The sequence below is a fragment of the Gorilla gorilla genome, chromosome 6 (genome assembly GCF_029281585.2).
Source record: "Gorilla gorilla gorilla isolate KB3781 chromosome 6, NHGRI_mGorGor1-v2.1_pri, whole genome shotgun sequence".
NCBI classification, from domain to species: domain Eukaryota; kingdom Metazoa; phylum Chordata; class Mammalia; order Primates; family Hominidae; genus Gorilla; species Gorilla gorilla.
In genome coordinates, this window is record NC_073230.2 from 92,853,217 (window position 1) to 92,876,200 (window position 22,984).

Consider the following 22,984-nt stretch of genomic DNA (forward strand, 5'->3'; position numbering starts at 1 on the left):
AAGACTGTTATGAAATGCCAGATTTGTTTCAAGTTCCCATCTTGACCAGTCCCAAGCTTTCTCCAACCCTGGTTCAGGCCAGAGCCTCTCCCTGAAAGGCTCTGGCCTGAAGCAGGGCTTATTAGAAATCTCTGCTATCAAGGGAGCACAGCACACCAGAGGATTCTTTGATATTGATACTACCTTATTTGTCCTCAGACCAGAAATGATATGCATGTTTTTATTTACTTGTAAATGCTGACAGGCTGTAGCAGTAGCCTCCTCACTCAATAGTAAGTGATAATTTCTACCATGAGACAGGCATGGTAGACAGTGGAGGATTCACCAGATATGTTCCAGATACTTATCACTTCTGCCACGGACCAAAACAGCATCTGAATCTAGGAGGACTACACTTTAGCCAGTGTTTACTTGGCTGACACTCAACTGGCCATAACACCTCCTTCAAGGAACTCAGTGCTGGTTATGCAGCTGCTCCACAAGCTGAGTATTTACATCGAGTAATGTTTGTTCTGGACCAGGAACTATGGGATCTGCATAAAAAGCTGCCTAAGTTGCTTGGGCTTTGGTTCAGAAATTCTTCTACACCCACCTTTCCTCTGTTCATTTGCTTCAACTGCTGGCTTGTGCCCTGCATCACTTAACTTATATGGCTCTTGTTCAGACTGGGTGACCTGGCTTCCAACAAGTTATTTGGGCTCTAATTAGTAAACCTAATATGACATTTTTTTTTTCTGCTAACCCTTCCTCAGCTCCGCCATTGCAAACTCAGGAGATACACACACACACACACACACACACACACACACACACACACACACACACACACACACATGTCCTGCCAGGAGCCTAGGATAATACTGAGCCAGGCACACAGAGGGAAATAGGACCAACAAAATCAAGAAAGTCATAGAAAAATGGCTTTTCAAAAAAACACAAAGATTGTAGAGCATATATATTCAAAATACTGTTGTCTCTTCAAGGTAGTCTAAAGATGCTGCCTACTGTTGAGAACATGTACAGGACTCCCTTTTGAAATTGGGTTTTCACGCCTCTGTTTCATTCCCTTGAGCATCCTCAATGATGATAAGATATCGTCCTTTAAGAATGTATTTGGATCTTAGAAACGGCAAAAAAAAATCAGCCCTGATGAAAAAGGCAAGTGACCCTACCTTCACATATCATTCTTGGCCAAAAGAGATCTGTGGCTAAGAACAGCTATATTTATGTTTATAAGGTTCATATAGTCCCTCCTATTCTCCCCAGGATGACGGTTGACAGTCATGGCCTTTTCCAATACCTATGCTACAGTCACAGAGGAAGTCATTTAGGGACACTTGCTTTTATTGATTAGTTTTGTTTTGCCTGGAAATATATTCTTACATATATTAATATGTTTCCTAAAAGGCATATACACATATGCATACTTTCATGATACCAAAAAAAGGAAACATTTTCCAGTCTCTGTTCATCATTACACACATCAGTTAACTTCTCCCACACCTCATGTTTATTTTCTTCAATTTCCTATTTGCTTGGACATCAGGAATAAATCTAGTAGATACAACACGAATCTCCTTTGCTGCTCAAAAGAATGTTTTCTCAGAGGATAATGCATGTGACTCTGCCAGTCTCTATCACCTGGACTGTTCCCCAGATACCAAGTTCAAAAGCATTTCACAGAAGCACATGATAATTACAAGGAAGCTCTAAGCCAGAAGTTATCACCAAAGCCCATAGTCAAAGCTGTTCAGCAAGATCAATTCCAAAATTTCACCCTCCTCTGATTTCTTAATTTGGAATTTTCCTAGTCAGAACATAAATAAATTTAGAATTTACAGGTAACTTACGCTATTTTTTAAAGAATGCACACAAGAGACTAACCCATCTTTTTCCTCTAACTCTCGGCCGCTGTAGTCAAAAAAGATGTCGGAATCTTCAGCCAGGGCTCTTTCAATTACCCGTATTGTCCGGTCAAAAAAGATGAGAAATTCCTCTGAATGAAGGATCTGCTGTTTTTCTTCCTCTGTCAACTCTCTTGGAGGGGCTTTATTTATTTATTTTTTTGTAAAAGAGATTGTTAGGGAAGAAAGAGGGACAATTAAAACTTATCAAGAGGAACCCAATTCTTGAGAGACTGCTTATCAAAGGAGTGGCAAGACACAGTGAAACAAATCATTGCTAATATTGATTCTAAATTATTTACAAATTCACACCAAAGGCTTCTGCAGATGTCCCCACAAAAAGATTGCATATTTGGTCTAATTATTATTTTGAAGAGTTGAAGAAGATTACAAATAAAAATAGATTGGTGTGTTTTTAGCAATCAGTTCTAAATGTTTTTTTAACTTGAAAAACAGCTCAAATATGGCATAATAGATAAATTCACAAAACTATGTATTTATATATGCTATTATGCTATTGTACTATTGTCAAGCTGGCAATATTAAATAATTAGGAACACTCTATAATATGATCCTCATAGTACCTTTCCTTTTTCTACTGAGTAAATTCATAAATTCATTTTATTTTAAACGGTTAGTTGGTAAGGCTGACTGACTGTTATATAGATTATATTCAAAAGCAGAAATATATCATTCCAAACCTGCTTTCACTCAAGATCTTTTGCTTTTAAACAAACACATGGAACAAATACATGCTTCTATAAAACAACCCACAATTGTTTTTCTGCCTTACTTTTCTGGCATGATTAATCTTATCGAACTAAATTTGAAGATAAAAAATGAGACAAAGAGACCAAATAACTAGTAGCATGTCATAGTTTCTGAAAGTGAGCTCACCTTAGAGTCACCATTTGGTTACATAAACCATTCCTTCAATTGAGAGTTTTACATAAAACCTTAGGGAAGGGATTAGGAACTCCCCAGACCAAAAAACCCTCAAGGGCAGAAACTGTCAGCTGAACCTTTGCGGTTCTTCAGGAACCCCAGTTCAACTCTGGTGGAGAGAGCCTTCAATAAACTTTTCATTGGTTACTCTTTCAGTAAGTAGTACAGAAGCTCCTGAAGTTAAACTTACAGGAGGAGGGTAGTGCATTACAATCACAGGTGGAGCCTCTGGTGGAATCACTCACCTACAGGGTTTTCCAAGCACTTCCACAACCATCCTAACAACAAAATCGATTTCCACCTGGCCACATGGTCAGAAGAATCTTTTAGGTACTATCACCTGTAGCATAATATTTTATGAAAGTGTTACATAATTTGACTAATTGTATCTTGAAGCCTAAGAAATCTGTAGTGTCAAGAAGCCCTTCTACAGAGTCAAGTCATGGCAGTGGATCCAATGTTCATAACATCTCTCTCTTTCTAGCCTCCCCTTCCCTGCCCCAGACCATGAGGCGGGGGGTCTGGAGAAACACGAGAATCTCTATTTGTACAAGAAACTGGAATGATCCTGATGTAGTTGGTTCACATCTTAAGAAATGCTCTCCAGGTAATATTAGGGCAACATGTGATTCATCCATTATAGCAGAAGAATTTCTCATAACACACCCCACCTCGTAGTTTCTAGCAGCCCTAAATAAAATTAGAAATATTTCTTTGCTGTCTAGGTCTCCAGAGCCCTAAATATTCCATTGTGTACTGAAACTTTCCAAGGACCCCATTAACTTCTACTGAGCAGTGCTGCTGAGACACTAGTTTGTGAAATGCTGAATCAGACAATATGCACACTCAGACTTAGGCTAGGTAGTGGGGAAATAGGTGGAGGTCATAAATAACACAAAGAACTCTACGAAACCAACCTGCAATCAAGCACCCTGCCATATGCTAGATTTGATTAGTTAATCAATGCACTGAAGCTCTTTGAGCAGTAGTTTTATCTATGAAATGGGGATGATACCTAAACTTTAAGTCTGGTTTAAGAATTAAAGCTAAATATGCTGGGCTTCAATAATTAGTAATGAAGTAGCAATTTACTAGTCTGCTTTCTAAAACTCCTGTAAATGAGACATTTGAATTATTTCACTCCAGAATATAATAAAACTACAAAATGGAACTAGGCAAAAGGGGAACAAACCCTACTAAGTCCATTTTGTTTTGGTTAATGCTGTTACATAAATGAATAAACCTGACTAAACAAGAATGCTATAGGCCAAGAAGAATGTCTTATTCAAAAAGACTCACTTGGCCTTGGTCACTGTTAATAGATGACTTGAGACACACTTGAAATTAAACAAAGTAGTAGGAATTTTTCTCCTTTATTTTTTAAGATATTGAAAAATCTTTCTAGTCTCTGTTTATCTTTTTGAGCCACTTCTATTTCACCTATATCTTTCCTTACAGGTCCATTACCTTGAATAAAAAATAGTATCTATGTAATTTTCTGTAATTTTTTTCTTCCCTGTAGCTTATTGTCACTTTGATCTCAGCTTTCAAGACACACAACTTCTTCTCTAACAGAAACATAAATGGCTGATCAAAGTGTGCTTACAGAGGCCAAGTTCAGGTAGGTGGAGCACTAGCCTCTCCAGATATTATGATTGACAATACAATATTTGGCTTGAAATTAAAATGCTACAGAAGCAAACAAAAGATACATTTTATATTAAGCTTTGATGTCAAACAGGGATCAAATGACATGATTTGTTAGCACAAAATAATCAGATGCATGTGCAGATGAGTACTTTTTAAAAGTCATAAACAATATTCAACTTAATTAAATAGGGCCAGAGTAATTTTTGATTAAATAAACAAAACCTCCCATACTCAAAGATCTTTAAATTGATAAGTTTTGTTCAATATCATGAAAACATAATGGAGTATCCAGGAACCACAAACAAAAGGTGTATTCAGAGATAAAAACCTCTCCAGGCATCATATTTCATGAAAGAAAATTGGTTGATTAATGGATTCCACAAAGTTCAAAATACAGGAATAAACAAATAGAATCAGAATTGTTTTACTCCAAGATAGATGCCATATTCTACCTCAAGTATCTGTTTCTACAGCTTTTCCCTATCCCTGGAATCTAATAAATTATTTTTAACAAGTTCGTGGCATTAAAAAGGTAGGAATTTAATAGCAAAGGGCATACCAAAACAAAATGTGGGCATGGATAATAGTTTTTCTTATAGGTTAAGCAGAAAATACTATTATAGCAGATTTTTTTTTCTTTGTTTTCACAACACAAAACATGGAGTGTTTCTGCCAAGAACTGGCAGCTAACAATACTTTGTGCATTTAAAGAGCTCTTTAAGAAGAAGTAGATCCTACACTATGAAAAGTAGAATGCATGGATGTAACTTACATGTAATCCAAATGATAAGACAATTTTCAAAGTTACCAAAATTTAACCAGTTATATTGAATTTGAATAACATGTATGAAAGAAATTTTACAGAATACATGAAATTCAGAAGACAGCCTAATTCTACAAATTTGTGGCCTGCAAAATTAAAATAGAATATAAATTTCACTTAGGGTCCACTTTTTATTGTAGAAATGTTAATTTTTCTTATTTTTTATATGAAAATACTTTTAAATAAATCTTTCAAGCATGATTGTATCTCATTTGCCGTGTTTTCTTGACCTTTCCTGCTATCCTCAATGTATACTTTGTCAGTTTCTCTTTAATTAATTTATACTACTTTAAACTATATCTTTTGGGTTCTGCCTTCTAGAGGGTTTTTTCCCTCTATAAAAATGTACAATTTATAATGAAGTTCACAACTTATACTGAGTTTTTTAGTATCTCATTTCTGTTAAAAGATATTTTAAAAATATCTACTACAAATATGTCCTGACTTGTTTCAGTGATGTTGCTTTAAATTTCAATATAAAAATATTCAAAAATATTTTTCAAGGATCTCTAAGAGATAAAAAATAAAACCCATGTAGCCAGGAAAAACATTAGACTAAATAAGGACAGTGGCTCTCATGGGAATTTTACAGTGAAATCAGTTCATAAACAGCAGCAAGAAACCAAACCAAACTAAAAGTGAGGGATATCTTTCTGTGAAGTCAATGTGAGGTTTATGAGTTGATTTGTATTTACAAAAAAGTTAGGTTCCCAGTTGTATTGTTTTGAATTTCTAAACATGAAGACATGAGGACACTGACATATAGAAGTTTTCTAAACTTTGATTATAAGCTAAGATATACCTGACTTTTTTCCTACTCTATGGCAGAAAAAAGTGAAACAGTAATAAATCAAGACTGCATTTCTTTAGTGTTTAATGCACTTTGATGTCACGTGGGCAAAAATGTCAAAAGTTAGTGAGTATTGATTATTTTCCCCATGTCCCCCTCACCACCTTTTTCTTCCTTTTCACTCCAAAAAAAAAAAAAAAAAAAAAAGCCAGATTTCTCAAAAACGTGTTCCCTGGTTTGAAACTGTGTATGTCAAGTTTCAGCCCAGAGCAAATTTTTATGGCTGAGTAATAAATCCTTGAAACGCAAGGTTCATAATGGAAGTGCTGACACAGCCCTAACTACTATGCAGTCGTGTGAATGGCGCCACGATTATATCTGCTAGAGATTCTTTCAAAAGTTTGCAAAATACTGTCTTGCTCTAAAAAAAAAAAAAGCCAGAGTTTGATGCCAACATAAACATGCTTTTAACCCATTATGTGTTAATTTGCAGAAAAGCCATTAATGGAGAATAAGGCATACAGTGCAGCAGGAACAGGAAATGTTCTTTCAAACTTCTTTTTGACTTTTAACATGACTTTAATCAATTCCATGAAGCATGAGTAACAGTTAAAAGTGAAGGGTGTTTTCGCTTGGAACTTAAGAAGGAGGTTGCTTTGCTTTGCTGGAGAAGATGACTTGGAGATTGGGGCTGGGGTGGTGGTGATGGGGAATCCATGCCAAGACACACAAAATATACCCTGGCTCCTTATCACCAGGTGTATTTTAAGAATATTTTGCAAAGGGTAAAGGAGTACTTTAATAGATCCTGACTTATTTTGTACCTCACTACACCTGTAATCATGATATTCTACTCACCAACTTTTTTTTTAAAAGACGTTTTTAGTGTAAAAGTTTAAATGTGAGATCTCTTCGATCAAATTCATTTAGACTCTCAGAAAGAGTAAGCCTTGTGTCTTCTGTGGATGCCACTGTTAAAATGCTTAATCTTCTCCTAAACCTTAGTCACACCCTAGAACTTGACAGCGATTGAACTTCTCAATGTCTGAGACCTAGCACAGTAACAGAAATAAGACCTTTAATGATAGTTCTCCAACAAGTTTAAAGGACTTTGCTTGCATGTCTATTGAAAGTTCCACATTTTTTAAATGTACTAGTTAGCTGGGGCCCCTGTAACCATGTTCTCATTTCAAAGCTATTGGCTATGGCAAAGCTGAGCACAGAGAGCTGGGGCCCCCAAGGGCATCCATCCCATCAGGGTAGAAACCAGTTATAGACCCAGGCACTGCAAGGCAAGACTACTAATGATAATTTAGCAAACTTTTATACAGCACTTACTTTGCGCCAAGTATTGTTCCATACTAGCCCTGTTGAGTTTTTTAAAAACCTGTTTGCCAGATGGGGAAACTGAGGCAAAAAAAGGTTAAACTAACTTAGTCTGTAGTGATCACTCAGCTAATAATTGACAGAGACAAGATTTTATCCCAGGTAGTGTGGCTCCAGAGGCTATGCTTTTTCATTACTATCTTGCACTGGCCTTTAGATACCTGAGATTGCAAAAAACAAACCAAAACTAAATTAAACACCTACACTCAGACACACTTCAAATGAGCCTCAATATGAAGTGATTTTTAATAATTTTCTAAAATTGTGGCTGGGTGTGGTGGTTCACGCCTATAATCCCAGCACTTTGGGAGCCTAAGGCGGGTGGATCACGAGGTCAGGAGTTCGAGACCAGCCTGGCCAGTATGGTGAAACCCCGTCTCTACTACAAATACAAAAATTAGCCAGGCGTGGTGGCACGCACCTGTAATCTCAGCTACTCAGGATGCTAAGGCAGGAGAATAGCTTGAACCTGGGAGGCGGAGGTTGCAGTGAGCTGAGATCGCGTCGCTGCACTGCAGCCTGGGACAGAGTGAGACTCTGTCTCAAAAAAAAAAAAAAAATTGTCCCATTTAACTCCATATGATATGGATGTCATTTGTAATAGGCATTTGGGCTTCTCTAATTTTCTCATGAGAGCACAAGGTGTTGAAGTGAGTACTTGGGATCAGTAGGTATCAATTCCTACAAAGACCCCAGTGCTGAACATCTGCCACACTGTGCCAGAGCCACAACCATCTTTAAAATTTACAGATCAAATGAGCTTCTAATCAGAGTTATATTGATCTATACTTGGGACACTCAGTAGGAAATATGGAAGAACCTTTTTAATCTACACAGTTCTTAGGTCCTGCTCTTCATTTATTTGCCAGCAAGTAAGACAAGTTCAAAATTCTCTTCTGTCTCCATGGGCTGAGAATCTCAAAGTAATACAAAATTGGGTTTGTAAGGAAATGTCACCTGCAGTATTTCATGTCCCTCCTTTTCTTTTCTTTTCTTTTTTCTTTCTTTCTACTTATAGGCACAGTGCTATTATGAGGAGGGCAACAGGGTAAAATGTACACTTTGGATTTAACTCTAAATCTTGGCTCATGTACTTGTACATTATGTATCCTTGGATAAAGTTTTAGACCTCTCTCTTCCTAGTTCTCTGCCTATAAATAGGGGTAATAACAGTATCTGCTTCAAAATGATGTTGTAAGGAGTGAGTAATATCTGTGGAGTGCTTAGAAGAGAGCCAAGAGCATAGTGAGCCCTTAATAAATGTTAGTTATTATTATCACCAGAGCATGTAAGAGGTTGTTCCTCCTTATACAGGCAGAGTTGCAGAAGAAAAATTTTAATAGCAGAGTTACTAGCGTTGATCACTATTAATGTTTCTATGTAGATCACATGAAAACACTTTAGAATTTATTGACAAAATAATTATATCTAGTCCTTTGCATTACTGTTATCATTGGGAATATATGGTTCTGTGAACAAGATAACACGGCAATTGGTAACAAGTGTTCTGGAATTGTGGCTAAAATTGTTACTGAAATTGTGGACGTTTTGCACTTTATTTGCCTTTATCAGTCAAGAAATAAATGACTCTTGCTTTGGAGATTACAGTTTATGTTGCTAAATGTAATGTATCGAACAATCATAGAAAATCTTCCATATAGGGGATGCAAATTCAATTTTTACTTAGCTCTATAGTCTCTTATATTAGTAAAGGCAAACAAAACAATAAAATGATTACTCAGTTTATTTTCCATACCATACCTTCCTTCACTTCCTGTTTTTTGTCCTGATTTTCCAGTTCTGAGTACTGGCCAACTTTAGATTCCACCATTTCCTCATCTTCCTCATCCTCTAGAAAAAAGAAAGAGAAAAATACAATATTTTCTTTCCTCCAAATCAAAGTCTTTGGTTGATAGTGGGAGGTAGGGGTAAAGGGTAAAGTTCCAATCATTTAGGGCAACATCTAAGTAAATCAGTCCACAATGAATGCCCAAGATAAATGTTCATGAATTTATGAATAAATTATCTCCAAAAGGGGCCTCTTTGAAAATTTCCCCAAGCTGTTGAGAAAACCATACTGAATGGGCACCTGTACATCCAGCTCCAGGCCCTCACCACGTGGGATGTCTTGGAATTGCCTCCCTGACCTCTGAAGCTTCTTCGAAGATGGCCCAGGAACAGATTTTAAAATGTTTCCACCTGGAGCACATTTTCCACAGGGAACACCTGTTGTACAGATGACTCATTTCCAATTTAATTCTCACCAAATTAATTTGTTTTTGACCTACAGGAAAGGGTTAAATACAGGTCTGACCCCAGGTCAAATGCCATTGGCAAGTAAACAACCAAGGGAAGGGCCCCCAAAGTCAATGCCATTGGTCTGGGAGAAAACAACTCAAAATAGTATTTACACATTCAGAGCAGTTCATGCATTAATGTGAATTTAATGAGACTAACAAGTCGACTGAGTTGGCTACCCCTGCCAGATGTTACAGTGCCCTTCCTGCCCTATGCAAATGTATGCTCATTTTTCCTCTTCTCTCAACTTGCCTTTCCTAGAGGCCCCTTCCATTATAGAGTGTTTGAAAGCATCAGGCACAGTGCAGAAGGTTTAGGGGAGTGTCAAGGTGTCACAAGAAAATCCAAATTACAGAAAATAAAATGATATAAAAAATTAAAATTTGCTTTCAGTCTTTAAATATGGTATTGTACTCCATGTAGGTTATTGATTTCATTGGATCAAATAGAGTTGAAAAGAAATGACTTTGCTTCTCCCTCCACCCCATATGTTCGCTCATTCAACAAATATTTACAGATCTTCTATAAAATCTCAAGCTCTGTAGATAGTCCCATTTCCATCACAATAAATCCTGAGATTTATCAACTCAAAATTTCAGCACCAATCACTTAGAATACATTATAAATGCACACTTAAATGCTCAAATAAATAAGTAACTTACAAAATTCTAAGTAAGCAACTTACAAAATTCTAACTAATATTAAGCAAGTGATTTGTGGTAGGAATATCAATTTTAAAAATACAGATATGTAAAATATAGCATTGCAATTTAGATATTAGAATTCTGAAAACATGAATTTTAATTGAAATATCATACTCTATAGGCATGCAGGTAGACTGTGGAGCCAAGCTCACTACTTTATAACCACATTATACATATATAAGAAAGGATGTAAAACATTTTAAAGAACTGTCATTTATTATTCACACAAACCTGAGGTCACAGTTATGAGATGAAAAGTCGCACTTAAAGTTTTGAAAAGAACACTGTTACCTAGACTTTTAAACAAATAAATCTTTTAAAAGTTAAGTTATAAATAGCATATCTATGTCCTTATCCATATGTGAACATATTAATGCTATCTCTTCACACACACACATAAAATTCCATTTGGAAAGTCCTAATCAAAATATCCATCTCGACATGATGTATCTTCCTGACCCAAGGACTAAACACAAAGTCTAGTGAAGAACTAGCTAGAGAGAAGTTTCCTCTTTCAGTAATCCTTGGATGAAGAGGCAGTTTTCAAAAGGCCTCTCAGCTGTTGGTAAGTGGCTTCATTTCTGAACCTTCTGGAGACATTTCTTTAACAGATTCAGCAGCCATGCCCTGACACTTATTAAGTACAGGGCAAATACAACAAAAAACAAAGGTGATAAGGCCAGAACTATGGGTTGAACTGTGTCCCCAGAATTCATATGTTGAAGTAATAAACCCCAGTACCTCAGAATGTGGCCTTATTTGAAAATAGGGTCACTGCAGATATAATTAGTTCAAATGAGGTTATAATGGAGTAGGGCACCTAATCCAATATGACTGGTGCCATTATAAAAAGGGGAAATTGGATGCAGACACACAAACATAGGAAGAACACCATGTGGAGATGAAGGCAAAGATCGGCCTGATGCTTTTACAAGCCAAGGAACACCAAAGAGTGCCAGAAAACCACCGGAAGTTAGGAGAACAGATTCTTCCTCACAGTCCTCAGAAGGAACCAAGCCCACAGACTTCTTGATCTCAGATCCTAGCCTCCAGAACTGTGAGGCATTAAATTTCTGTTGTTTAAACAGCCAGTTTGTGGTATTTTGTTATAGCAAAACTTGAAAACTAATAAAGCCGGTAAGTGCATTTCCTTCTATAATCTTACAATTTAGTAGAAGGGATACAGGAGATATTCACTAATACTTAAGGCAGTGATGAGTGCATCACTTGTATAATCTAATTTATTTATCAGAACTTAGTACCATTAGCCCAGTTTTACAGATGAGGAGACAGAATAATTTCCCCCGAAGGAATTGCAACCACATCCCGCTTCAAGTTCCGTCTGGCTCTGCCTGTTTTGGGGTCTGTGATCTTTAACCACTATGCAAACTGCCTCCTGAACCACAGCATGATGTGAAATAGAAATGCCATGGAGAAAGGACTGAAATACAAGCAGCTGCAATGTTCTATTGCAAGGTAAGGAGGCTTTGCAGGAACTTTTTGAGGTGGACTTGTGTGGCCTCAACATGGATTGTGCTTCCACACTCAGGAGGTGAACAAATACAAGTTGTAGCTGAGAAGGTATGTTTCTCACCCTTGAGAGCTGTACATAATGGATTATTTTATTTGTCAGGTATTCTACAACCACATTCTGTTCTAATTTTCATTCTGGAATCCACTGCTTTGAGACCTGGCCGGCAATGCTTAATATGAAGTGTTAATTCCCCCAGCCAGAAAGATTCACAGCTTAGGTGAGAGCAGCACCCTAAAGGAAGTATTTGATCTTGTTCCAGGCTGGAGTCCACCACTTGCTGGCCCCTGGGTGTTATCCAATTCATAGGAACTCTCTGAGCCCCCATTTCTCATCCGCTGGAGTGGGATAATAATCCTTCCTTAAAACACGTTGTTGTAAGAATAACTAAGTAAAATAACCAATACAAAATTGCTTTTTAAACCATCAAGGTCATTGGGAACATACTTAAGCATAAATCTTCAAAACAAACATTGCCTTAGATTCTAACAAATATTGACTGAGCACTTCCTATGTGCCAGGTGCTGGGCACACACCAGGGAACAAGACAGACAAAATAATCTCTGTGCTCATGGAGCTTCCATTCCAGTGGAGAGAAACCAAAAACAAATAAAAAAACAAAATATATACTGTGTCAGACAAGTGCTATGGGGGAAAATACAAAATAGGAAAGAGAGATTAGGCATTCTGGTCAAGAGTGGGAGAGTCTCAATTTAAAACAGAGTGAAAAGGTCCACCAAGGTCACAATGAGGTGACATGTGAGCAAAAACTTAATGGAGTTAAGGGAGTGAGTTGTGTGAAGACCTTGGAGGAAATAAGACTACTAACAAATAGATTCTTGCTTCTCAATCCATGGACGCGAGGGGAGTAATGGATCAAGGTCTGGATTCACTGATAATTAGTTATACTGACTATAGATAATAATTGTGCGTTAATTAGAGCCATCTAGTTTGAGCACTTAAATCTTCTAGTTCTTAAAACTGAAAGTAGTTTTACCAAATGACTTTGAATTAGTCAGCTTAAATAGTAACAAGTTCTCATCTTTCACAGCTATAAGGGTGTTTATTTTAAACATTAATTCTCAGAAGAGTCAAAAAAGAAACACCATGACCAAAAATGCCACTACGAGCTTATTGGAAAAATATTATTCTGTGAAGGGCTTGGCTATAAAAAGGACTAGGTTTGTGATACAATGTCTAGGTTTATGCATAGAAGCATGTGAGGAAATAGCAGGTTATCTAATTCCTTGAATGGAAAATGCTTCCCCAGAGAATATGTTTTTGATCAGTCTAAAAAAATACTCACAACAAATATGTATTGTGTTTATAGTATGTACAAAGTCCCATAATGAGAAAGTGTGAAAAACAGAGAAATTTAAAAAATAGTACCTGCCCTTTTAAAGTGTCTACAAACCAGTTGTAGGTATTAATTTTTAGTGGCCACAGAATTCTTTGTCTATCAGCCTTTTAAAGACATAAAGTAAGTGTTTCAGTGGATTTGCTAAGGAAATAAAACACAAGAGACTGGTTTGTTTCTCTGCATACTGATATGTTTGCCTTGCTCAGCAAAGAGAGTATATTTTTCTTTAAAACTCTGGTTTCCTTTCTGGTGCAATTGGAATTACTTCTGTTGAAACCATTTTCAAAACAGTTAAATAACTTTAAAGAAAAGGATTTATGTAGACCTGCTACAGACTACTGATATATGAGTTGTGCCACTACTTCATACCCAGTTACGTTTCCTTTGAGATTGGAGGGAAAAAAATTACCACCCATGTATGGCTTCCCTTATCCAGGTCCACACACGAAATTAAACTAGTGGCAGAAGTTAATTACCTGTCAATCCAAGGGGCTAATTTCTAAACAATGGCATCTTTTAGACACATTATTTTATTTAATACCCATATTCTGCTGTCTCCAGTTGCCACATTCATTCCTCCTGGTTGGAAAAATCTTTGGTAACCACTGTCTTCCTCCCTTAAGATTTTCAGAGGTCTAAGAATGAGTAACTACATATTACGCAGCAATCACAGATAACACACTCAGCCCGAGGCTCGACCCTTTGCCTGAGCTCCAGAAGAGTTCGTTTCCTCCACTAGTCCATGGCTCTGAATGAAGCCGACGTAGACAGTTTTAGTATGCAGCAGTCCTCTGCTCGCTGACTTGTTCTGATAGCCTTACAAATGTGAGGTATTTGAAAGGGAGTGCAGTGGAACATTTGTCAGTGTTTGGCAATACAGTATAACGCAAAACCCCTTTCTGTCTGGGGCATATTCCCTCTGCAGCAATTCTGGATTGGTGATATGCTGGATCCTACTTTCCTCTCTCGAAGCCCGGGGGAAAGAGTTTCCTGCTGTTCATCTCCTGGTGGCCAGGGCACAGACAGGATCTGGCGAGTCAGACTGGTTGCTCCTAACTCGGGCTTTGTCTTTGGATCCTTGGAGTCAGAGCTGAGAAAAAAGTTAGGATTCATTTTGGGGGAAAACGCAGTAGCAGCAGTGACGCCCAACATCCCGGCAAGATTGTTCCAGAGGCCCAGTGTTCCAGAGCTCCCTCGGTCCCCACGCTTTTTCAAACCTGTTCCTTCTGCCTCCTGTTGATTCTGTGAGTACCAGATTTCCTTCCAATAAATCCCACTAGAGGCGTTGTCAGCACCAGATTTCCTTCCAGTAAGTCCCACCGGAGATGATGCCTGCTGCATGCAACCAGAACCCTCAACGACACAAGGCGACCCTCTGTGAAGAGAGGGGTTTGTGTTTTACGAGACCACTGGGTTCTTGCTTTCCTCAGCCCTCTTAGGGCTTGCAAAACTTTGGGATAAGAGGATCCGAGCTCCTGCCAGAGCCCTTGTTGCTCTGCTCCTGACGTTTCATGACAGGACTGTGGCTCCTCCATCTGCCACCTCAGGAAGACCGCTAAGGCTGGCTCGGGTGGAGAGTGAAGGCAGGGAGTGGAAAGGACCATTTCACTCCATCCTTCTCAGCTCCAAAGGGCATCTTCCTGCTGCCCAGAGCGAGAGGCACAAAGCAATTACCACTTTGACTTTGAATTGAATGGGCCAATGACTGCAAGATGCACAATTATTTTATATACCACTGAGAAAGACGATTACTGCTATTAAACTATAACACATCATCAATTTTAATGTGAAAATTGTGAATGTTAGAAATGATCAAATACGTTGTGGCTTATGAAATGAATAGAAACAAGCTTCCAAGATGTAAACTGGCAAGGACACAGAGGCAATTCTAAATCAAGCTTACTAGTATACTATTATTGGAGAATAGACTTGGAGAGATATAAAGACCTGAGTTTTTCTGTTTTGTTTTGTTTGTTTGTTTTTTTTGGATATGTTCTTTTCAACTTAAGAACAAATGCCCTAGCCAGTTTTACATAATTCCATGTATGGATATTCAGATGGTGATTCTTCTTATAACATATTTTTAAATTTTTCATAGAAAAAGGCTTAACCCCTTCAAGTTCTATTAAAGTTTTAAAAAATATATTGGAAGATATTCTTTGCAGTTCTGGCTTTGGTTTCATCTTTTTGCGTAATGCCTTTTGTCTCATTTTATCTTTTCTAATATTATATGCTCACTCTGGTTAGCTCTTACACCTATATCTTCCACTATCACCTATAAGTTGATTTCTCCAGCCAAGATATCCCTTCTAGGTTCCAGACTCTGCAGTGGACATTACAACGTGATCATCTCAGGGGCACCTCACACCTGACATGTCCACAGCAGAGCTCTGACCTGCTTAATGGTGCCACTGTTCATACGGAATCCCAGCTGGATACCTGAGCACTGCCCTCAATTCCCCTTTTCCGTCAGGGACTAGTAAGAGGGGGGTCTCAGTCCTGTCAATTCCACCTCCAGCATCTGTCTTGAATCTGCCTCTGTCTTTACAGCCTTTATGATGCAGCTCCAGCAGCTTTAACTCTTCCTCTAAAACAGATTTGTGAATCCCCTCCATTATTCTGCCACCCACCTTGTAAATATCTCTACAATAACACATCTCATACCGTGTAAAATTAGTTTTTTGCATCTATCTCAACAACCAGAGTAAATGTCCCTCAAAGACCTACTCTTCTTAATATTATCAACTTTAAGTACAGAGACTGGTAATATGAAAACAGGAGACTGTTCTGGAAATTACTAATGGTACTACATCACGTAGGGCCTTGAATGGCAGAACAAGAAGTGTGGACTTCTTCCTAGAGATCAGTAGCCCACTTTAAATAAATATTAATCACATTCAGTCCATAAATATTATTAACAATTTCAAAAGAAATCCAAGGCACTGCTGATGCTAGATATGGCTTTTGAAGCCACACTTCTCTCTTCCCCAGCACACCCTTTGTGCAGATTCGGATATATCTCTCTGGGGATGGCTTGACCCTCAATGAAAATCACTGCTGTCAATCTACCCTGCAGAGAAACTGGAGGTTTTAAAAAACACAAGAGTCAAATTCTGATTTTGTTTAAGGATATGGCAGCAACGTGGAGGCTGCAGGAGAGTGGCAAGACTAAAGCCAGGGCACAGTAAGAAGGTAGGCCATAGCCGTAGTCCAAGCAGCAGTTGAGAACCTGACTTTGGTCGGCGCAGTTGCCAGCGGGTGTGATGAATCAGACTGTGAATTTAGACATGTATTTGTACAGCAGACAGTGAGGGCTCTCGCACAGAACTCACTCAAGCCACCCTATCCTTGGACCAACTTTGGATACAGCTTGCCAACTTCGCCGGGAGTCCAGAGAGAGCCACCCTCCCAATATGTACCACAGCAGCCAAGATAAAGTATAACATGCACCACTGAATGCTTACACAAACCAAGGTGAGCGCCTCTACGCTTTAAAAATATGCAGGAAAGACATATTTTGTGGGATTTTCAGTAAGCACTTTGTTAAATATACTACATGCTAATATTGAAAAAACCTTCACTTTCTGGTCTAGAAAAATCTGGCCAGAGTAAAGAAAACATACATTTCTCATCATACAGAGCGCTCCTGTTAACACTCTAGGCCACATCAGATCTCTCCTAAGGCTCTAACATGACAGTACTTGGAAAGTTTACTTCCTGAAGGAATGTCACCCAAGGCATTGCGAATGGGAGGAAATGAAAGAAAATATTCAAAATGAGAGGGGAAGTCAGAGAATAGTACTGTTTAAGCAGCTGTTTCTGAAACTTGTAAGAGCACTGATATGTAATATATGCATGGTAAATATGTATTGAATTGAGTTGATGTGGATCAGTCAGCTTGCATGGAAGGACAGAGATGAGGAAGAGAACAAGGACCTTCTCAGAGATACTCAGGCGGGAGTCTGTGGATACCTTCAGGAGTTTGATGTTTGGAGACAAGGAGGCTTGACTGATCTGTGTTTCCATGCATTTTTCTTCCTAAAAACCTTTAATGGCTCCCTATTTCCTAGATTAGCTCAGCATTTAAGACCCACTACCATCTGACCCTAACTTAATTCTCCAGTATAGCTCAGAGCAGAGCAGCCTTTGACTCAACTGTGTGTAAAATAGGCCAAGTTTGTTGTCAGAACCCACCCTCCACCATCTTCCTTATCTTCAGTCTTAGATCTTTCAGGCCCTTGTTATCCAAGATTTCTCAGAAAGTCATGGATCCTTTAGCCACTGAAGAGAATAGTTGGATGAACTAACTCAAACTGATAGACTACATAATGGTAATCCAAATAAATTAACCTATAATGGCAAATTGCAGATTTTATGGGATGTGGGAAGGTGAGATATTTTGAAAGAGCACAGCCACTTCTCAAGTTAGTTCTCTTCTCTACATTCTCATAAGCAGGGCCATCCCATTGCACAACTCCAGAAAGCAGCATTGCCATTATGGCCTATGTGAATAGGGCCTCCTTGAGGTGTGTAAGACACAGCCTTTATGGCCATCCTTGGCAGCCCTATATGTGTAGCTGTCCACATATGCATGCACATGCCTACACACACACACACACACACACACACACACACACACACACACACACACACAGAGAGAGAGAGCAAAAAATTCAGAACAATTGAAGATGCAATTCTTGGCTGCTTGGAAAATAAGGAGGGACTCCTCTGTTTTTCAGACTCAAATCCCTTCTGCTATCTACTTCTGCTTTTGGACAATTCCATTCTCTATTCTTCTGCTTTCTCTATTAAGTCTTCCCAATGTGCAAATCTGCAGTTTCTTTTGGTGGGAAACTTGCTTGTGAAAAAGAAAATCAGAGTCACAGAGATAGAGATGTCATGATATTTAACTTTTAGGAGTGACTGTAGATCTGTCCCAAAGGAAGGCAGACACTCAAGGTCTTCACATACTAGAATTGTTATTGTGTTATGTTAACTAGTTTAAAAAAGAGTAAAATAAATAGAAACCATTTAGAAGCACTATTTTCGCTGTAAGGAAGTTGTTCCTAAGGACAAAGTGGTACCTTCCATACCTAAGAGTCATCATCTCTGACTATTAATGTTAGAGCTGTTGTCACATCAATCACTGCATATATAGGTCACCCCACTAATATTAGTACATGTTCTCTAGCATTCCTTTTATTAACAGGATCAGATCTTGTTAATTCTATCTCTTTGTATACCCTTCTTTTGCACATCTCCCTTTATTCTCTCCATTTCCCACCTCATTTTTTTTGGGGGGGGGGGGTTAAGGCCACCTTGGCTTTTTATGCAGCACCTAGTCATTGTTCCCTACCTCTAACCTCTTTCCACGCTTACTCTTGCTACAAACAACACTGTCTGATCAATCCTCTTCAAACAACTTTTCATATCAATTTCCTGGTGGAAACATTTGATAGTTTCTATGACATGCAGACTAAAAGCTGAGTTCCTTGGCCTAGTCTTCAAGTCCTCTAAGGTCTGGCCCCAATATGTGCTTCCTGTTTAAATTTCCTCTACTGTGTTCACCCCCGCACAAGCATGCACATACACACATGCATACTCCAGTCTGCCTGCACTAACACAGTATCTGCTGCACACATTTCCACATTCCATCTGTACCTTGGTTCATGCTTCCCCTCAGTCAGACTCCCTTCTTCCTTTCCTGTTACAAAATATGAGCACCTACTATGTGCTGGGTATATTCTACGTATTGGAGATGCAGCAGTGAACAAAACAGGTAAAAATTCCTGCCCTCATGGAGCTGGCATTCTAGCAGCAAGATGGAGAATAAACAAGATAAACAGTTGAAGTATATAGCAGGTTAGAGAGCTGCAATCACTAACAACAAAAACACAGTAGTAGGTGTCACAATTTTACACAGAGAGCAAGGGAGGTCCTTACTGAGAGGTGGCATTTGGCAAAACACTCAAGGAAGTGAGGGATCAGGTTTTATGGACCCCTGTGGGAGAGCAACCTAGGCAAAGGAAACAAAAGCACAAGGGTAAGAGTGCACCTGGAGTGTCCAAGGCCTCCAATACTTTCTGATCTTCCCTACATGTAAATCCAGCTACACTGATGACCTGATTCTAAGAACCCCCCAGTTCCCCAAATTGTTCCTGCTCTACCTGTTGGCAGGATTTCTTCTTCCTTTAACCTCTCATAGCACTTCAGTTGGGTATTTCCTACAACCTTTCCTTCATCCAATCAAAGAACTACTATGTTTAAGATTATGGCATTTATCATTCTCTAGCTATGATATATAAATTGCAAGTAGAACATAATTCTGTATATTTATGAGTTTTTTCCTCCCAAATTCTTGGGAGTAGGCTCCATTAATTATTCATATCTGTATGCCCCAATATGGGTGTCTAGTAAATATTTTAACTGTTTTAAATTTTAATAATTTCTAATTTCCCCAGTAGTTCTAAAAAGGAAATTTTCTCAGTGGTTTCCCCAATGTTTCAGTTGGATCATGAATCTCCTCACTCAGCATCAAAGTGTTTTCCTTTCTTGATCACTAAGCCCCACCACCACTGACAGCAACTCTTGTCTACACTCACCCCCCATGCCTCCCTGCACCCACTGTGAGGTTCACGGTCCTTTCTTGTTTGTTTCCTGTCCTAGTCACCGGTCACCAGGTACTTACTGACCACATATTGTGTGGTAAGATGTATTCCAGGCACTATGGAAAAACAGTAGCTATTGATTTATTGAATCCTTCATGTCTATCAGTCTATTCACTCCTCATAATAACTCACTGAGGCAAACATGATGAGCTTTCTCTATATATGAGAAAACCGAGGCTTTAGAAAGGGAAGATGCTTCCACTAAGGTGAATGAGCTACACGCAGCAGTAGAGTCAAGAGTCAAACCCATGTTTTTCCAACTCCCAAACCATTTCTACAGCTAAACAGTACCGAACAGTATGAAGAGAAAAGGGGAACTGTAATCTACATTTGTGGTTTTGGCCATCCAGAACCACCACCCCACTTGTTGGGATAACAGGCCCTCTATTATTCTTTGGTGGACACATTCTCCCTCTCTCCTCTAAGTAAATACTACTTAAGATTTAGAGGAAGACTTTGTATCTGAGGCAAAGATTAATGAGACTATTTTTCTTTGTACTATCAATAAAATGACCATATACATCTACCATAAATTGGGACACTTCTGAGAGAGAATGGAGGTACAATTAATAATCAAGCTGCAATGACAGGTGTGAATAAAGAGTGCCTGGGAAAACCAGACCTATGGTCATCCTGTCCATCAGTCCACCTCCTTTGGACTAGGTGACTGTCTTGGGAAATTCTGGATGTATCTCCTATTATAGAAGTAGACTCCTCTTTTCTATTGGACTGGGTGACTGTTCCAGCTAAACCAGAACACATGGTCACCCATCAGGAAAGTGAACTCCTCTCCTCTACTGGATTGGGTGTTGTATTGCTGTGGAACTGAAGCTGCCATGGCTCGCCACATGGAACATGAAAAAGAAGGAATAGATAAAGCAGGGCTAAGAGATGGGATCACGATAGCAACTTGGAACCTAAACTGAGCAGTAGCTGAAGCTAGCATGACCCTAGTGCCTAGGGCCAATTTTTATTTATAAAAGCCAACAAACTTTCTTTTGGCATAAGTAATTTTGGGTTGATTCCTCAGTCACTTGCAATCAAAAATGTGTGAGTGGTCAAGAACTAACAATGACTGAGTATCTTCTTTGTTATTTTTTTCTTGATAATCCCTTTCAGCAAGCCCACCATCCTGCAAGGTATGTGGGGTTAAATACATGAGTTGCCATATTTCTCAAGTTCAAATCCTGCAAGTGCTAGCATTTTCACATTTCTACAATTTAGAAATAATCATGGATTATTTACTTAACCCTTGCCCCTCAGTTTCCTCTGCTGTAAATAACAGAATTACCCTCCTTGGAGAATGGCAATACTTCAAACACTTTATACATTTAAAACATTTTGTTATTATTGATGACAAAATTGAGGCTCAAAGAGGTTATATACGTTGCTCAGACAACTACTAAATTACAAAGGCAGATTTTTGAACTCCAGTTTTTGAAGCTCCACATTCCATTCTGTTTCAACTGTGTCCACACTGGTGCCAGACTGCCTGAACTAGGCTGTGAAGGATGAAGATATGTTAATGGGTTTGGAGGTGAAAGTAAGCACGTCCAGTGGAAAGGAAAAGCTGTGGAAGGTGCAACAATATTTGGAGCACAGTTGAAAACAAAGCTGCTAGCTGTATCCTGTCAAACTGACTCCAGCTTCTTTTTCCTTGCCTATTCCAGTTTCAGTTGCCTATTATAGTTTCAATATGGCCAGTCAGCTGCTTTACAATCCATGTGTAGGTGTAGCCATCCTCTCATCTACTGCATGGAGTCTTCCTTGGAGAGTTTTGTGTTCCCCAGCACAAGACCATGCCATGTGTCCAGCTCTATCTCATAACGCATGGGCTACCACTCTTTGGTTTGCTGACTCTACTTCAACCGAGCTAACTTCTTGGACATTTATTGATGTTGTCAAGAACTCACACCTCACAGCTTTTGCATTGGTATTCCCTGTACCTGGAATACTCTTTATCCAAATATTCGTCTTTCTCCATGATGTCTTTAGGGTCCTTATTCAAATGTCACATCATCTGTGAGGCCTCCCCTCTTTCAACCCCAGTTAATATAGCAACATACCACCATCCATTGTGCACTGGCACATGGCACTTGTTTTCCCTTCACCTTCACTTGTTTTTTAATTGCATAGTACTGACTACTATCTGACCTTCTACATTTATTTATGCATGTATTTATTGTCTGTTCATATTTTAGTGGTGGGAATTGAATGAGAATTCTAGACCCACTAGAACGAGAATTCCACAATAGCAAAGACTGTGTCTCTTCTTTGCCGTATGCCTAGGAAAGGGCTGGGCATATGGGAGATGGCAATGAATGTTTGTTGGGTGATAACACGACTGCACAGGAGAATATCAAGGCAGCTGCTGTATCAAACTCTCCCCTCTCATCAATTCTATAGGCCAGCAGAGCAATGGCAGATTCTATGATGGAAATCAGGACATCCCCCTGCCTCATGCCCACCACCAACTTTGTCATAGATGCTTACAACCACACAGATCTGGTTCCTTGAAGTGGGAATTATCTATCTCTTTAGAATTCTTGTTCTCTAGAAAATGGAAATAAGATCTTCGGAGTGCTTTTTGCTGACTCCCATTTCACCATTTTCTCATTCTAGTGTCCAATTCCCAGCCCAGGGAGAAATTCATCAAAATTCATCACAGTCAGATTCTCAAGGAAGATCATTAGCACATTTGTTTGCTTTTATCCTGGCATTAACAACTCTATTTGAGGCTAAATTATTTCCCCTGGTTTCAACGTCAAGTTTTCCCATTGGCTCAAATATGAAGTCTCTTGTCTGTCAGTGTAATAATTTTCTATTAATTATAAAAGAAGAAAGCTAGTAGTTTGAGAGTCTTAAGGGAAGCATTTGTCTAATCCAAGAAACTGATTTTCCAGTTACTTGGACTAAGTACAACTC

The 22,984-nt window shown here is 38.7% G+C and overlaps 1 protein-coding gene across 4 annotated transcripts in view; it reads right to left on the reverse strand.

Moving 5' to 3' along the window:
* DYNC1I1 (dynein cytoplasmic 1 intermediate chain 1) overlaps positions 1 to 22,984 on the reverse strand; it is a 326,316-nt gene that overhangs the window by 111,636 nt on the left and 191,696 nt on the right. For all 4 annotated transcript variants that reach the window (XM_004045789.5, XM_004045788.5, XM_004045786.5 and 1 more), the window contains 2 exons: positions 9,260 to 9,349; positions 1,885 to 2,047 (listed from right to left, as the gene is read on the reverse strand). In XM_004045789.5, coding sequence (XP_004045837.2) covers positions 1,885 to 2,047; positions 9,260 to 9,349 — 253 coding nt within the window. The remainder of the gene's footprint in view (positions 1 to 1,884; positions 2,048 to 9,259; positions 9,350 to 22,984) is intronic.